The following is a 14,169-nucleotide window of genomic DNA, read 5'->3' as shown; positions in this document are numbered from 1 at the left end:
GAAACGTGTAACACAGATCACCCAGCTCTGTGATTCAAACGCTGAGGCAGACAGCCTGAGCCTTCTGACACAGATTACAGATCAAGATGGGCCGGGTGTCAGCGGAGTCGTGGACAGCCCTAGCCACTCAGGAGGGTGCGATCTGAGGCTGCAGCGTCCAAGTCAGCATGCGCAGGAAGACCCATGAGACCCTCATCTCCAACCAACCACCAAAAGCCACAGGCGGAGCTGCGACTCAAGGGTACACTGCTAGCCTTAGGCAAAAAAAGCCGAAGAACAGTCCCGAGGCCCTGAGTTCAAGTCCCGGTACTGGCACTGAGAGGACATGCCACGCTAGCCGCGTGGCACCCACTTCCTCCTCTTGCGGCTGAAGTGCGACCTGAGACGGGGGTAGGGCGTGCCCAGGCCTGGCGGAGCTGGCAGAGAAGTGGCAGGACAGTCCCGGAATCCCTGCCACATGTAAAACCCGCTTTCCAGTCGCTCCTGCAAACGGCCCATGCTTACAAACCTCACGACCACGCGTGGCCTCCCATATACGCACGTCCGGTGCTGCTTCTTACTCGGCCCGTCGCTCCGGCCGCGGGGGCTGCCGGTGCCCCTCGTGCGGCCCGCGTGTATCCTGGCCACTGAGGTAGGAACTCAGTCTACCCACAAAATGCTCCCTTTGTTTTTTTCCTTTAACTTTCGGAAAATGAAGCAGAGCACATCTGCCTTCAGGGCCAACCCTGCTATTTTATTACAGTGTAATAATCCAGATGCCAGTGCACCCCTAAAAGGAGCCAGGTAAAACCTTCATCCATGGCCCTGTCTACCTTGCAAAACCGGAGCCGGCCTGCAGCGCGGAGGGCACAGTTATGGAATACGGCTTCCGCCGTCGTTCCACAGGAAGCCAGGGGTTTCTGGAACGAGTGTGGCATCCTGAGCTGGTGGGGGCGGCAGGCGGGCCCTCCGCCGGCCCCCAGCTTCCAGGAGGGGGCCTGTGCTGCCGACGTGGGGCGGGAGGTGGACATCAAGGGCCGTGTGGCCGGTGACAGGTGAGCAGCTCGACCGTGGGAGGCACAGAGGCGGGCGGTCTCAGGGGAAAGCCAGCCCGAGTGTCAGAGCGCTCGCCTCCCATGGGAGGTGCTGGCTTCGCTGGCAAGGCCACGGGCATGTGCCAAGCCAAGGGGAGCAGTTATTATGCCTCCTTCCCAGCCCCAGAGTTCAGAGTGGAAGCCGACTTGAACGGAAATAAAATTTTCAAAGTCCTGTTAGGTTCAGTTTCACAAAGTTTCCAGTTATACAACTACAAACAGGGTGAACGCTGGTGCTCCCAAATCAGAATTCATCCTTCGGAATCAGCCAGGTCTGGAACGGGAACCCTGGCTCCTCCCACCCTAGCTGCGGCCTGGGGTACAGGGCCTCACTCTCCCAGGACGGTCAAGTGTCTCAAGAAGCAAACTAGGTCATCGAGACCTGCCCCGAAAGGGTCACGGTCAACGCCACGTGAGAGACAGAAAGGGAGGAGTGGAAGACGAGCCCCGGCACTCAGCTATCAGCCCCCCAGATCACTGTGTCTGACGCTGGCGTGGGGAGACGGTGAGGCCGGCGTCAGGGAGGCCCCACACGGTGCTGAGCAGCTGCCAGGGGCGGGGGGCTGGGGCGGGCACCAGCACAGAGCCCGTTCAGGCGGTGGCTAGACAGCCAATCGCTCAGACACTGCTTACACGAGGGTTCCAGCAGGTGTAAAACATGTACGTAATGAATGAACTGCCTAGCCCGACCCACGAGATACAGTGTGTCAAAGGCTTTCATTTAAATAAAATCAACCCAGACATCAGTGAGAACCAAAATTAAACACAGACGCAGTTCTGTGCCTAACAGCCAATCTGCACAGACAGGGCTGTTGATCAGAGCTTAGAATTCTTTAAGAACACAGAGCAAGGTAAGTGCTCGGCGACTCTGGCAGTCATTACCTGAGGGTGCTTTTTAAATCATACTTTCACAGCATCCCTGCGACACATCATCCCGTGTGAAGGCCTCACAGCTACGTGCGCGCAGGCGCTTTGAGGAGGCTGGGCGTCCCGACCCCCCATCTTCACCTAACCCTCAGCCGTGCTACTCAAGGTGGAGAAGCGGCCTGAACAAGGCAGAAAGGGCAGGATAGTCAAACCATCGAGATGCAAAGCGCAACCTGACGGGAGCAGGAAGGTCCCAGCTAGTCTGCCTTACACTTGAAGGCTTTAACTGCTGCACTTACAGGTGTGGGGGAAGGAGAGCGGGAAGGCCGGGCAGCGGCCTCGCGGCTCAGCTTCGGACGGAAGGAACAGGGGCATGCAGCTGCTCCAAGCTCAGTCTGTGAGCCCCTCCACCCGGGACACCCAGGCCCCGGCCCAGCTCTCGGGCAGGCCTGAGATTCACACTCCTGAACTCCGGAAGTCACTCTGGGCTGGGAGAAGATAGCATGCACACAGGGCACAGGGCACGCAGCGACTGACAACGTGAGCACGACGGGGCCCCTCAAGGACATTGGCCCGGAGTGGTATGCCGTCCACTGTAAGGCGGCTGGAACGCAGCGCACGAAGCACCGCAGGTGCCCCGGTACCAAGAGCAGCCCGTCCCCATGTCCCATCAAGGCTCACCTTCTACGGGACTCTGATGAGGGGTCCCGCCAGAGCTCACCCAGCATCCTGCTCCGCTCAGGACATCTGCCCCGGCATCTCAGCCAAGTGAGACGTCACACAAGGCACAACGCGCCCGCCTGCCAACCGCCCTTCTCCCTGAGGGACCAACGGGGACCCACAGGGTAAACCCCGGGGCCTCGATCCACGCAAGCCACTCACCGTGGGTGATGTTCAACTCATTGCCAATGGCCAAGCTCCAGACTTTGCCTCTGACACTCGGTGGGATTCCTTGCCACCACAGATCTCGAACTTTCCTAGAGCACCACCTGGAGAGAAGAGGAACACAGGCTTCTGAGTTTGTTGTTCATGAAGAAAGGCTCATCTACACACGTGCCTGGCCTTAGGACACACCGGCCTGGCTGGCCCTCAGGGAGCTCAGCAGCTGGGCTGTACTGCGAACCAGAGGGCCAGCCACCTTACAGAACCATGTACTGAGAGATCAACAGCAGCTGACACACGTGAGGGGCAGGAAGCAAAAAAGCTGGCTGGGCACCAGTGGCTCACACCCGTAAGCCAAGCTACTTGGGAAGCTACGGCCGGAGGGCCATGATGAGAAGCCAGGTCAGGTAGGGAAGTCCATGACCCTCTCCAGCTAACCGCCAAAAATCCAGAAGCAGAGCTACGGTTCAGTGGAAGAACACTAGCCTTGAACAAAACAGTTCAGGGTTAGCGCCTAGACCCTGAGTTCAAGCGCCATGACCAGTGCGTGTGCGTGTGCACATGCACGCGCACAGACACACATGTGAGCACATAGGATCGCACATACTGGCATGGGCAAGGAGAGTCACATGACTCTGCTGCAGAGCCAGAAGTGGAAGGGAGGCCTCACAGGGCAGCCCTCAGGGGCAGGCAGGGACAGCCACACACGAAACAGGGAAGGTTTCCAGCACGCCGCCAACCCGAGGGTGGGGTGAACTCTGCCGACTGGGTACATTCTACTGGCGCCCTCGTCCTGCATGTCGGTCACAATGAACACACACTGCCAAAAGTCTGGCCGAGGGTGCAGGAGCCAGCCTCTCGTGGCCTCCTAAACACAGCTCGTCCGTGAGCGTGAGCTGAGGCTGCAGACCAGCCCCGTGGGACGTGCGGCTGCTCACCTCTGCTCCCCGGCCCCCTGCGGCCCGCTCAACGCCCGAAGCTAAGCCAGCCCGCCCCCGAGGCTGCGGCAAGGGGCAGGGGGGCAGAGCACACAGCGCCCAGCACAGCTGTTCTGCGTGCGCCCAGACCACACCCTCCGGGGGCAGAGCAGGGAAGAACGGGGCGGGACAGCCTCTGCTTTGATTATGGGGCCCTGTTTAAGTACTCGAGGTCTGCGGGCTGTGTCCGGCCTCTGAGGAGCAGTATCTAGAAAAGCAAGCCCTAAGCACGGTGTGCTTCCCTAGCAGGGACGTCAGCAGGGCCGCCTGGCCCCCGCAGTGACACCCGCTGAGTGCAAGGAGTCCCCAGCATTGTGCCAGGAGGGACGAGCGCAGAGGACCTCCGCTCCCCCCCACGGGCCTCCCCACACTGATCACACAGGAGGAAACCACAGACCCCACTGCGTGCGTCCCGCAGCGACACCGGGGGCCTACATCAAAGCCAGCCCGGCTTCCGCCCTCAGAGCGAAGAGCCCCCAGAGCGGGGGCAGGAAAGGCCCTTCCTGGCGAAGACTGAGCCCCAGAGAACAAACAGGAGTCGGCAGGATGAAGTGGTCCAGACGAGACCACTCGTAGGCACAGGAAACAAGACATGCAGATGTCCTGAAACTAAAAAGCAGCAACTCCGGCTGCCCCCCCGCCCCCCGCCCATCCAGTGGAGGAGAAAAGGAAGGAGGCGGGGAAAGTCGCCTGGCAAAGGGTCCTGTCAGCCGGGTCAGTGAAATGGGAAGCCGGGGGCACACCCGTGTGGGGTACAAAGATGGTCCAGGCTGCTACGTAGAAAGAAGATGGGCGGAAGGAGCCATCGCAGGTCCGGGCAGGGCACTAGGGGGCAGGGCCAAGACAACCGCGGCCCTTCCATCAGGGGCCCGCAGCTCGGGAGCCACGGCTTACATGGTCTCCCAGTTGGGCAAGATCTCGTTATTCCACGTAAGCACAGCATTCCCAATGCTCTCCTCCACGCGGCACCGTGCCTCCAGCTGCTTTTTCCTCCGCTGGGCTTCTTTAAGCTCTAGAAATCATAGCAGAAACCAAGAAGAAACATCCGTTAACTCGTACCCACCCTGCTCAAGCCAAGTGATTTCTCTCAAAAGAGTCAAGCTGCAAACACCAGGAAAACCGCGCAGAGGTAGAGCAAATGCTGGCTCCCAGCTCCCAGGCTCCCTCCACGCCCACGGGACTAACAACTTCTCTACCTGTTTAGTTTGCGGCAGGGTCTCCCTAGGTAAAGGGCGCACACTCCAGCTCCTCAGGCTCAGGCTCCTGAGGGCTGGGCTCACGGGGGTGTACCACCACGCCCGGACCCTCGTGGATTTTAGAATGCCAGCACCATCATCTGTTAGTATCTTTTTTTTTTTTTTTTTTGGCCAGTGCTGGGCTTGGACTCAGGGCCTGAGCACTGTCCCTGGCTTCTTTTTGCTCAAGGCTAGCACTCTGCCACTTGAGCCACAGCGCCACTTCTGGCCATTTTCTATACATGTGGTGCTGGGGAATCGAACCCAGGGCCTCATGTATATGAGGCAGGCACTCTTGCCACTAGGCCATATCCCCAGCCCTAGTATCTTAATTACATGTATTTTATCTTTATTTCATTTCTTGAGCGCGTATGCTGGGGCTTGAACTCAGGACCTGGGCGCTGTCCCTGAGCTACCGTGCTCAAAGCTAATGCTCTACCGCTGAAGCCATAGCTGGACTTCTGGCTTTTTGGTAATTAACTGGCAATAAACAGTTCATGGACTTTCCTGTCTGGGCTGGCTCTGAACTGCAGTCCTCAGATCTTAGTCTCCTGAATAGCTCAGATTACAGGTGTGAGCCACTGGTACCCAGCTAGTGTTTTAATTATAACACAGGCACAGAAAAGCATAAAGTACTAACACAATGAAATTAACACAAAATAGTGAAAGCCCATGAAACTATCCCAACCAAAGCAAGGCAACATTACCAGAACTCCAGAAGCCCCTGTGGTGGTGTGACCTGACCCCATCCTCCCCCCATGACCTCTAGGCTAAGCTCACTCCAACAGCTCCCAATGGCTACATAAACAGCGAGGGTACTGAATGTACTTAGACACACTCGCAATTCCACTGCACACCCCAAGTTAGCCAACCACACATGGAAAACCATGAGAATCATTTTTCTTGTCAGTAACCCTTAAACAGTCCACAGTGTAACACCACAGAGCGCTGGGGCATCTGGGTGATCAGAACTCAGGGCCTCATGTTCTTGCTTGGCGTTTTTGGAACCACAGCCCCACTTCCAGCTTTTGGTGATTATAAGTGGACACAGACTATGCTGCTCAGACTGGCTTCATGACTCTCTGATCTCAGCCTCCTAAGTGGCTAAGATAAGGCATGAACCACCAGTGTCGAACTACATTTTTTTTTTTTTTTGAGGCAAAATAGATAAGGAATACTTCAGCTACGCAGTTCAGTGGCATTAAGCACAGCAACACTGCTAAGCGACCATCACTACCATCCGGCTCCGGAACATTCTCATCTTCCACACGACTGAAACCCTGTCCCTCCCCCGTGCCTGGCAACTCCTGTTCTATTCTAAATCTCTGAATCCGCCAGCTCCAGGGATAACACAGTATTTGTCCTTTTATGACTGGCTTGTTTCGTTTGTGATGATGTCCTCAAAGGCTCACTCCTGAAGTAGCAGGTGTCAGGTTCCTTTCCTTTTAAAGGCTGAATAGTACTCCACTGTATGGACGTAACATATTTTATTATATTGATTTTTAAAATATCCATCGAGGTTTTTTAGGTGTTCTAAGGGTCGAATTCTTACCTTACACTCTTCTTGGGTGAGCAACCAGAAACAGGTGGGAGAATATTTTTTCTTTTTTTAATGGAAAACCATAAATTTTAAAGCATTAAGACACACATTGGGCAAAGCTGAGGCTCTGTAGCTCCAAAAGCAAACAGATAATAGCCAGAGGCAGAGTGGGGTGCCCCGAGGCAGAGCAGGGCGCCTGGCAGTACCTCGTTTCTTGGCCTGCACCACCATTTCTTCATACTGCTGCCTGTGCTTCTGGGCTTCTTCAGCTGGCTTTGCTGGGAGATTGCTTCAGAGGAAATAAAAGGAGTTTCCACATTAGAAATACAGATTTTTTTTTTTAAAGTCAGAGAAAAAATATCTGGAGCATTATGTATAGTGCAAAAGCTAAGGATCAAAACCTAAAATTGTTTTTTAAATATACTGTTCTTTTATAAGCTAATAAGTATTTCGTTTTTACAAAAGCAAAATGTTCACTATAAAAACAACTAAATTAACCAGGCACTGGTGGCTCATGACTATTCAAGAGGCTGAGATATGAGGATCACAGCTCGAGGCCAGCCTGGGCCTATCTCCACTAAACTACCCAAAATGCCAGAAGTAGAGCTGTGGAGCACTGGCCTTGAGCAAAAAAGAAGTTCCAGGACAGTGCCCAGGCCTTGAGGTCAAGCCCCAGGACTGGCTGACAAAATACATACACATATACATACAACTAGACTATGAAGAGTTAAAAAATAACAATTATCCATAACTATAACAAGCAATTACGTGGTATTTCTCATTCTGTTGTCTAAAAAGAAATCTGCGTCTGCACCACGGAGCACGGCTGGGCCATAGAACACATTCCTGGTTGGGTTCAGCTTCTGGTTTGGAGTTGGGTTTCTTTGTTTTGATGCTACTGGGGTTTGAACCCAGGGCCCAGAGCTTGCTCAATAGGTACCCTAAGGCAACTGAGCCACAACCAAGCTATTAACATGAGCCTCTGACTAGTTCAATCCCAGCTACTCAGGAGACTCAGATCTGAGGATCTCAGTTCAAAGCCAGCTTGGGCAGGAAAGTCCGTGGGATTTTTAATCTCTAACGAACTCCCAGAAAACCAGAAATGGAGCTGTGGTTCAAAGTGGTAGAGAGCCAGCCTTGAGCAAAAGAGCTCAGGGGTAGGCCCTGAGTTTGAGCCCCACAACCAACCAAAAATGAAAATAAGTAAGTAAAGACTGAGCTTGGCTCTGTGTTCATCTGCGTGACTCTGTCCACATACGTCATTTTAATCATTCTGGGCGTCTCACAAGCAGCAGCGGAAGGCAGGGCCCACGGCAGTGGCTGTGGGCTCACGGCAGCTGACTCCGGGCCAGGGCGGCGGTGTCTGGCCAGCGCCTGCCCGCATCCATACACCACAGCCATGACCCACGTTCCCCGGGAGACGGCCGCCAGCACCGACAGGCTAAGAGGACGCCAGCCGGCCGCCACCCCACACCGACGGCCTGGTCTCCGTGACACAGTACCGCCCTGCCTTGCGGTCCCCTGTGTCAGGGCCTCCCCAGATCCATTTCCATGAACCAAGAACTAAGAGCAGGAGGTAGACTTCCTCTTCCGACTTGCCCTGGTTTAGATTTTAGGGGTGGGCAGGGGCCTTGAGAGATTAACTAGCCCGATGTTTCCCCGGCCTTCCTGCTCTTTTCTTCTTGATCAAAGAACCTTCTGTTCCGATACGATGTTCTACAGAAACTGAGTTACTAGAAAGAGATCGCTGTGACCTGGTAAAGTGGAGCAGATGATGTCCGCATCGCATACTGGACACACAGGTCCTCAGCGGGGCCTGCAATCACCCCCGGTCTGCTCTCCGTGACCCCGGGAAGCCCGCAGGCCAGTGCCCCCGCAGGACTAAGGCATTCCACGTGGTATCACTACACAACACCTGCTGACGTGGGAGGGAGGGGGCTCACGGGATGCGGCCCCTCCCTCTCCCCCCCTCACCCCCCCCCCCCCCCCCCGCTCTTTGGCAGAGGAGAGGACTGACGAGTTGCCTTAGCTCCCGAGGCAGACGGCACACGGACTCCGGGCACTCACGCGGGTCGGTCCTCGAGGATGAGCGCGGTGGTGGACAGCGGCTCAAAGTCCAGGTTCTTCCTCACGTTTTGCTTCGGGGAGGGTGGCCTGCTCGGGCTTCCAGCCTTGTCTTCATGTTCCTAGAAAAAAGAGACCACAGTGACGCCGCGCCCGGCCAGGACCGCGAACACGAGGCTCTTCCCAAGGCGGGAACGGCACTTGGGAACGAACGTCCTTCAAGGCAACTCCGAGGACAGTGCACTAGAAATCTCTCCTGCTGTTCAGAAGGAAAAGCCGCTGCCCACAGGGGCACAAGAGCTCTCAGTGGGAGCCGAGACTTTCTCGTTGAGCCTACGCGCTCCCTAGCTGGGGAAGCGACAGGAGGTTTCTTCCTCACACAGGCTCTGTACAAGGACCCGCAAACGCTGACGCAGGACACCGAGACGGCTGTATGAGAGGTGTGCTTTCTGTCTTCTGGACACTAACTTTTCACTGATGGTTGTAAACAGCCACTGGGACTCCCTCACTCCAAATTACTATGCAAATATTTGTTTGATTATCATTAAGTGGTTGTCCAAAGAAGTTTCCATTCAACACGTCAGTTTACGCATACAGTGCGTCTTGGTCAAGGTCACCACTTCCACTGTTGTCCCTGTCCCTCCCAACCCCAGCCGCTCAGGTTACCTGATTCAATGCACCTATGTGCCTTGAATACTATGGCCATACCCGCCCACACGTCCTCTCTCCATCCCTTTCCGCCCCTCTCCTGGTCTCCTCCGCCCCCAACTCATGGTATAGTTTCTTGGCATTCATTTTCTTAAACCATAAGTTAGTTGCTCGAAGGAATTACAGTGTTGCAATTCTGCCCTGTGTGTTCCATACTTTTAGCCAATGTGATTATGTGTATGCGTATAACCCCATATATGAAAACATATACGTTTATAATTTAGCCCTAACTCCCACCGTGTAAATCATTTTGCCATGCCCTGCAATCCTAAAGGCAACCCCCATTCCTACTGAGTCACTAATTTGTTCCACGGACTACCAGCCCAAAAGCTTAGTCACACCTGGTGGCCCGCATTCCAAACACCCAGCCAGAAGGGCTCGAGAAAGCCAGCACACTGGCACTTCAGAAGCTACGTGTGAGCCTGCACTTGCACGCGCTCTGCTCCCCAAAATACCAAACGCCACGCTCCCTTGTGCGCAAGGCTCTCAGAGCCGCCGCTCCAGGGGAGATAATCTAGTGGGGAAAACAAACCCGGAGTGAACCCCAGCTCTCAATTCTCTCTTCAGGGGTGGCGGCAGAAGCGACTGTCAGGCAAGTCAAGTGCAAGCTAGGTTCTGCTGACACCTGCTGTCATGAGTGGTGCTTCTGGTAAAAATCATTTCACAAGTGACTTCTCTCAACTAGATGGGCCAACTGAAGCTTCTAAGAAGTAGAAAGAAAAAAACACTATTTCCTCTAAATACCAAGGCCATGAGAGACGAGTGGGTGGGGCATTTTCTGTTTACCTGGATGTACAAGGCTAGAGGTAGTACCCCTATATTCCCTGGCTCACAGTGCCACGGAAGTACTTTAATTACCTCCACTTACCTCAAACATGGAAGACACAAACACACACTAGCTTATGGACCCAAACATCTGAGAGGACCCAGCTTGTCCTAGCCAAAGCAAAGTACCCAAAAGCCCAAATCTTCCACCTTACAGGAAAACTATCAAAGCTGTGTGGCGAGAAAGAGTCAGACAAGAACTGAGACAAATACCCCATTAAGTACCACTTATCTGATGAGCCTGGTCTACTGCACGTTGTGCCAAGGCCAAAAACCTTGGGCTGAAAGTCAGACATTCCCGAATTTGGAGGCCTTTCTTTCTCTTTCCCTTTTTGATTCTACTCCATGTGGGTCTGGCCTTTCTCCCAGACCTGAAATGACTGCATAAGACAGAAAAAAAAGCCATCCCAGTGCCAAACACCAGTCATGGAGCCCTGCAAAGTCTGTAGGCAGCAGATAAGAAAGGTAGGGACAAAGGAAGTGGATGCCTTGACCATGGCCACACCGGACCTCATCAGCGAGAGCTTCTTGTTTCTTATCAGTAAAGGCAAGGCCTCACACAGAGCACTGAGGGGGGAATCTGACCAGACACCCCCCCCCACACACACACCACCCAGAATGGACGACAGAGGTCCAAAGAGGCCAGTGACTTGCCCTGCAGGTGGGCGGAGAAGCTGGGTCAGAGGCCAATCACCGGGTTCTCTGGCCACATGTCTCCAGCATGAACAGGAAATAATCTCATCACGCACAGCTTCTGTAAAGCTTTCAACCCTGACCGAAGCTTGTAATGTTGAGCTAAGTGCACGGAGTACGCGGGGTCAAATAGCATGTTCACCTCACAGTGACTCAGGATTCCGGTGACCGACGGGGCGTGGCCGGTCCCAACCTAAAATCCCAGGTGGCATTTCAAAGCCCCCATGGCATCCCCAAATACAAATGGGGTGGTTCGGGGAACAGTCACAAGTCCCGGCCCGAATCTACTTCTTCTCCCACGGCCTTCTCAGGGTCCAATTAACTCGCCATCTTACCAGACACCGCGGTGCGGGCTCAAGTGAGGGAACTCACGCGAAGGGCCCCGGGATCAGCGCCCGCCTGCCAGATCGCAGCACAGGGGCAGCACGCGCCACGGCACAGCGCTGAGGCTTTGGGAGTCAAAAAGACTAAGTTGTCGGCCCTGGCTCTGGCCTTCAGTAAGCCACCTGGTTTGTCTCCTGCCTCCATCTTCTCACCAAAAATGGCAGTGACTGTGACCACCACAGTGGCAGCTAACTGGGAGAATACACACGAGACAGATGGACGCCTACTGCGGAGCTCAGCCCTCTCCGCCATCCAGGCAACAATCGGTGGATTCTCCATCTCAGTCCAGCTTATCCAAGTTTCCTCTGCATCCGGCCAGGCCAAGGGGTCTGACCTGAGTAGCACTGCTCTTCACTGCAGGACTAAAAAGAGCCTCCAGTAAGATAAAGCAACAAGCCCACCCTGGGCACCCTCCCGGAAGGGATTTCGGGATGTTGCAGAGTCCTGTGTGACTCAGCTTCATGACCATGGAAGGACTTTCTATAAAGGAACTAATAAGTAGAGCGTACACAGTAAAAGCCACGTTTCAGGTGTGTACCAAGCAAGATCTGTGCACTAATTTCAAATGCTGACATCTGTAATCTTCTCAAACTGTCTTAGATTCAGCCGCTGACTGAGAAGCAGCCTGAATGGATGGCACTGCCCTGTGTGTCCGGCTAACGCCAGCCCAGACCTGGCTGCTGCAGCAGCGGTGGAGAGGTGACGATGCATGGCGAATGGGCAAGTTCTGCGAGAAAGCAGCAGGGAGCCAGGCACCTGGGCAGGGCCTCAGCTTCAGACAGGGCCCAGAAGCAAAACACAGTCAGCAAGAGGAAGAGGAAGGGAACCATGCAGAAAGGAGTAAGCTCGTTTGTAAAGAAGCCATGGGAGACCCAGCTCTCTTGTGAGACCTTCAGTCTCCAGCCTTGCAGAGTTTAGTTTACAAGGGCAATAATGTTGGGGCCGGAACTGCCATCCAGGAAAGACATGAGGCACGAAGGAAGGACAAGCAACAGGCAATAGGCAGGAGGGGGCCACAGAGAACCAGGGAAGCCGCCCAGAAAGATTTCCATCTGAGCAAATGAAGCTATAGGCCAGAGGTCTGGATACAGAAGCCTCTGACAGCTTAGGTGGTGGCTGGGTGGGGGGGGGGGCGGTAAGCGCAGAGGTAAAACTAGGCTACCGCTGGGAGCTAGCCTGTCAAAGTTGTTCTCCTACATAGGATGGTCTTAACAAGCAGTTCTGAGGGTTGCTGGGACAGCCCCAGGATAGGGGCACAGCTAGGCTTGATGCAGAGATAGAAGATGAACTTTCAGAAAAATCATGGCACTTGGATTAGGCTTAAAATGTCAGAAAAGACCCACAATACCAAAAACTACAGGCACTCTACTCGAAAGACATTTGTGTTGAGGAAAAAATAGGATTCTCAAACTAGGAAAGAAAATCTTTTAAACAGAAAGACAAGAGAAACCACCAGTGCCACTTAAAAGACGTGGAAGAGTGTTACAGACAGCCAAACACACAGCTGGCCTGGCCAGCAGAGCCCCTGGCTTCCGGAAAGTGCATTCTAGCAACAAGAAAGGGCAGTCCATCCTAACGCACGCATTAGAGCCAGTGTTGCTCCGCTGACTCGGCTGTCTACAGTGACAGGCCAGAACACAGGAGGCATGTCTGGGACAGGAAGGCCGTCCTGCGCAGCACCATACAGTATGAGATGCGGTGTCAGTGACAGCCACACCTGCCCAGCCCCGGGACGCGGGCAGCCCCTCCCAGCCGGCTTCCTTCATCTGTTAAAGGTGAAGGTTAGATGAGGACAACATGTGAGCACAGCAGGTACCCTGGAAAGTGGCAGGAACACGGCTGTCACGGAGAACACCGATTTTCCAAATATTCTAAGGCCAAGGTGCCGGCACGGTGTAGTTGGCTTCACACAGGGCCCGTCGTGACCAGCAGGTGTTCGGTAGGGGGGGGGGGGGGGGGAGGTGATGTGGAGGTTCTGGGAGGTTCTGTCACTGGCCGGGATGGGTGGGCTGCGCAGGGGTCTGTACGGGGTCTGGCCTTCCGGGAGACGGTGCTGGAGACCCCGTGAGCTTTGGCCACGGGTTCCCGGCCTCCCCGGGTGCCCGGACCCACCTCCCACGCGGTTCTCTCTCGGTGGCCTGCAGGGTGCGGCTGTGGGGCGGGGACCCCCGGGGGACGCCCTCGGAGGGTCACCTTGCTCGCAGAGCGTCCGGAACGCGGAGGGTGGGGGAGAGGCAGTCCCCGGGGGCGCGCTCGGGGCGCGGGCTGGGCCCGGCGCGGGCGCCGCGGCGGGGAGAACCGGGGCCGGAGGGCGGGCTCGCCCCGCCGGGTCGCGCCGGGAAGGAGATCCCGCGGCCCCCAGGCGCGGAGGAGACGCCGGGCGGGCCGGGCCGGGCCGGGCTGCCGCCGCCGCCGCCGCCGCCGCGCGCACACCTGCGCCCCCCGGCTCGCACGCGCGCGCGCACACGGGGCCGCGCGGGCCGGGCCCGGAACTCACCATGAACGCCGGACCTCAGAGGCGCGCGGACGGCGGCTCCATGCCCCGCGGGGGCCGGGCTCCCTCCGGCCTCGAGGACGCCCGCCGCGGCTCGCACCCGCGGGCGGCCCGGCAGGCCGCTCAATCGCCACCGAGGCGCCGATCCGCCCTCGCCGTCGCTCGGCGCTCCCGGCTTCGCGGCCGCCTGGGGGGCGGGGCCCCGCCGGGGGCGGGGCCGGCGACACGCACGCGGCTCCGCCCACCACGCCCGAGGCTCCGCCCTCCGCTCCGCCCCCCGCAGCCCGTCCCGCCCCCGAGCTGGATTATAAAGAGCTCGACTCTGCCCCTTGGTGAAGACACAGATGCTAACCCAGGCTACGGGCACGGGCTGGCGGCAGGGCGGAGGTGAGCTTAGGGTGTCGGGACACACACACACACACACACA

At 56.1% G+C, this 14,169-nt stretch overlaps 1 protein-coding gene across 4 annotated transcripts in view; it reads right to left on the bottom strand.

Moving 5' to 3' along the window:
• Tbc1d14 (TBC1 domain family member 14) overlaps positions 1 to 14,169 on the bottom strand; it is a 72,834-nt gene that overhangs the window by 17,677 nt on the left and 40,988 nt on the right. For 3 of the 4 annotated variants that reach the window (XM_048364530.1, XM_048364531.1, XM_048364532.1), the window contains 4 exons: positions 8,642 to 8,760; positions 6,781 to 6,863; positions 4,694 to 4,811; positions 2,823 to 2,929 (listed from right to left, as the gene is read on the bottom strand). In XM_048364530.1, the coding sequence (XP_048220487.1) occupies positions 2,823 to 2,929; positions 4,694 to 4,811; positions 6,781 to 6,863; positions 8,642 to 8,760 (427 nt within the window). Of the gene's footprint in view, positions 1 to 2,822; positions 2,930 to 4,693; positions 4,812 to 6,780; positions 6,864 to 8,641; positions 8,761 to 13,745; positions 13,912 to 14,169 lie in introns of those variants that run through there. The other variant, XM_048364533.1, reaches the window with a different exon arrangement.

Source organism: Perognathus longimembris, chromosome 16, assembly GCF_023159225.1.
Source record: "Perognathus longimembris pacificus isolate PPM17 chromosome 16, ASM2315922v1, whole genome shotgun sequence".
NCBI lineage: Eukaryota > Metazoa > Chordata > Mammalia > Rodentia > Heteromyidae > Perognathus > Perognathus longimembris.
This window is presented reverse-complemented; position numbering and strand designations above follow the sequence as displayed.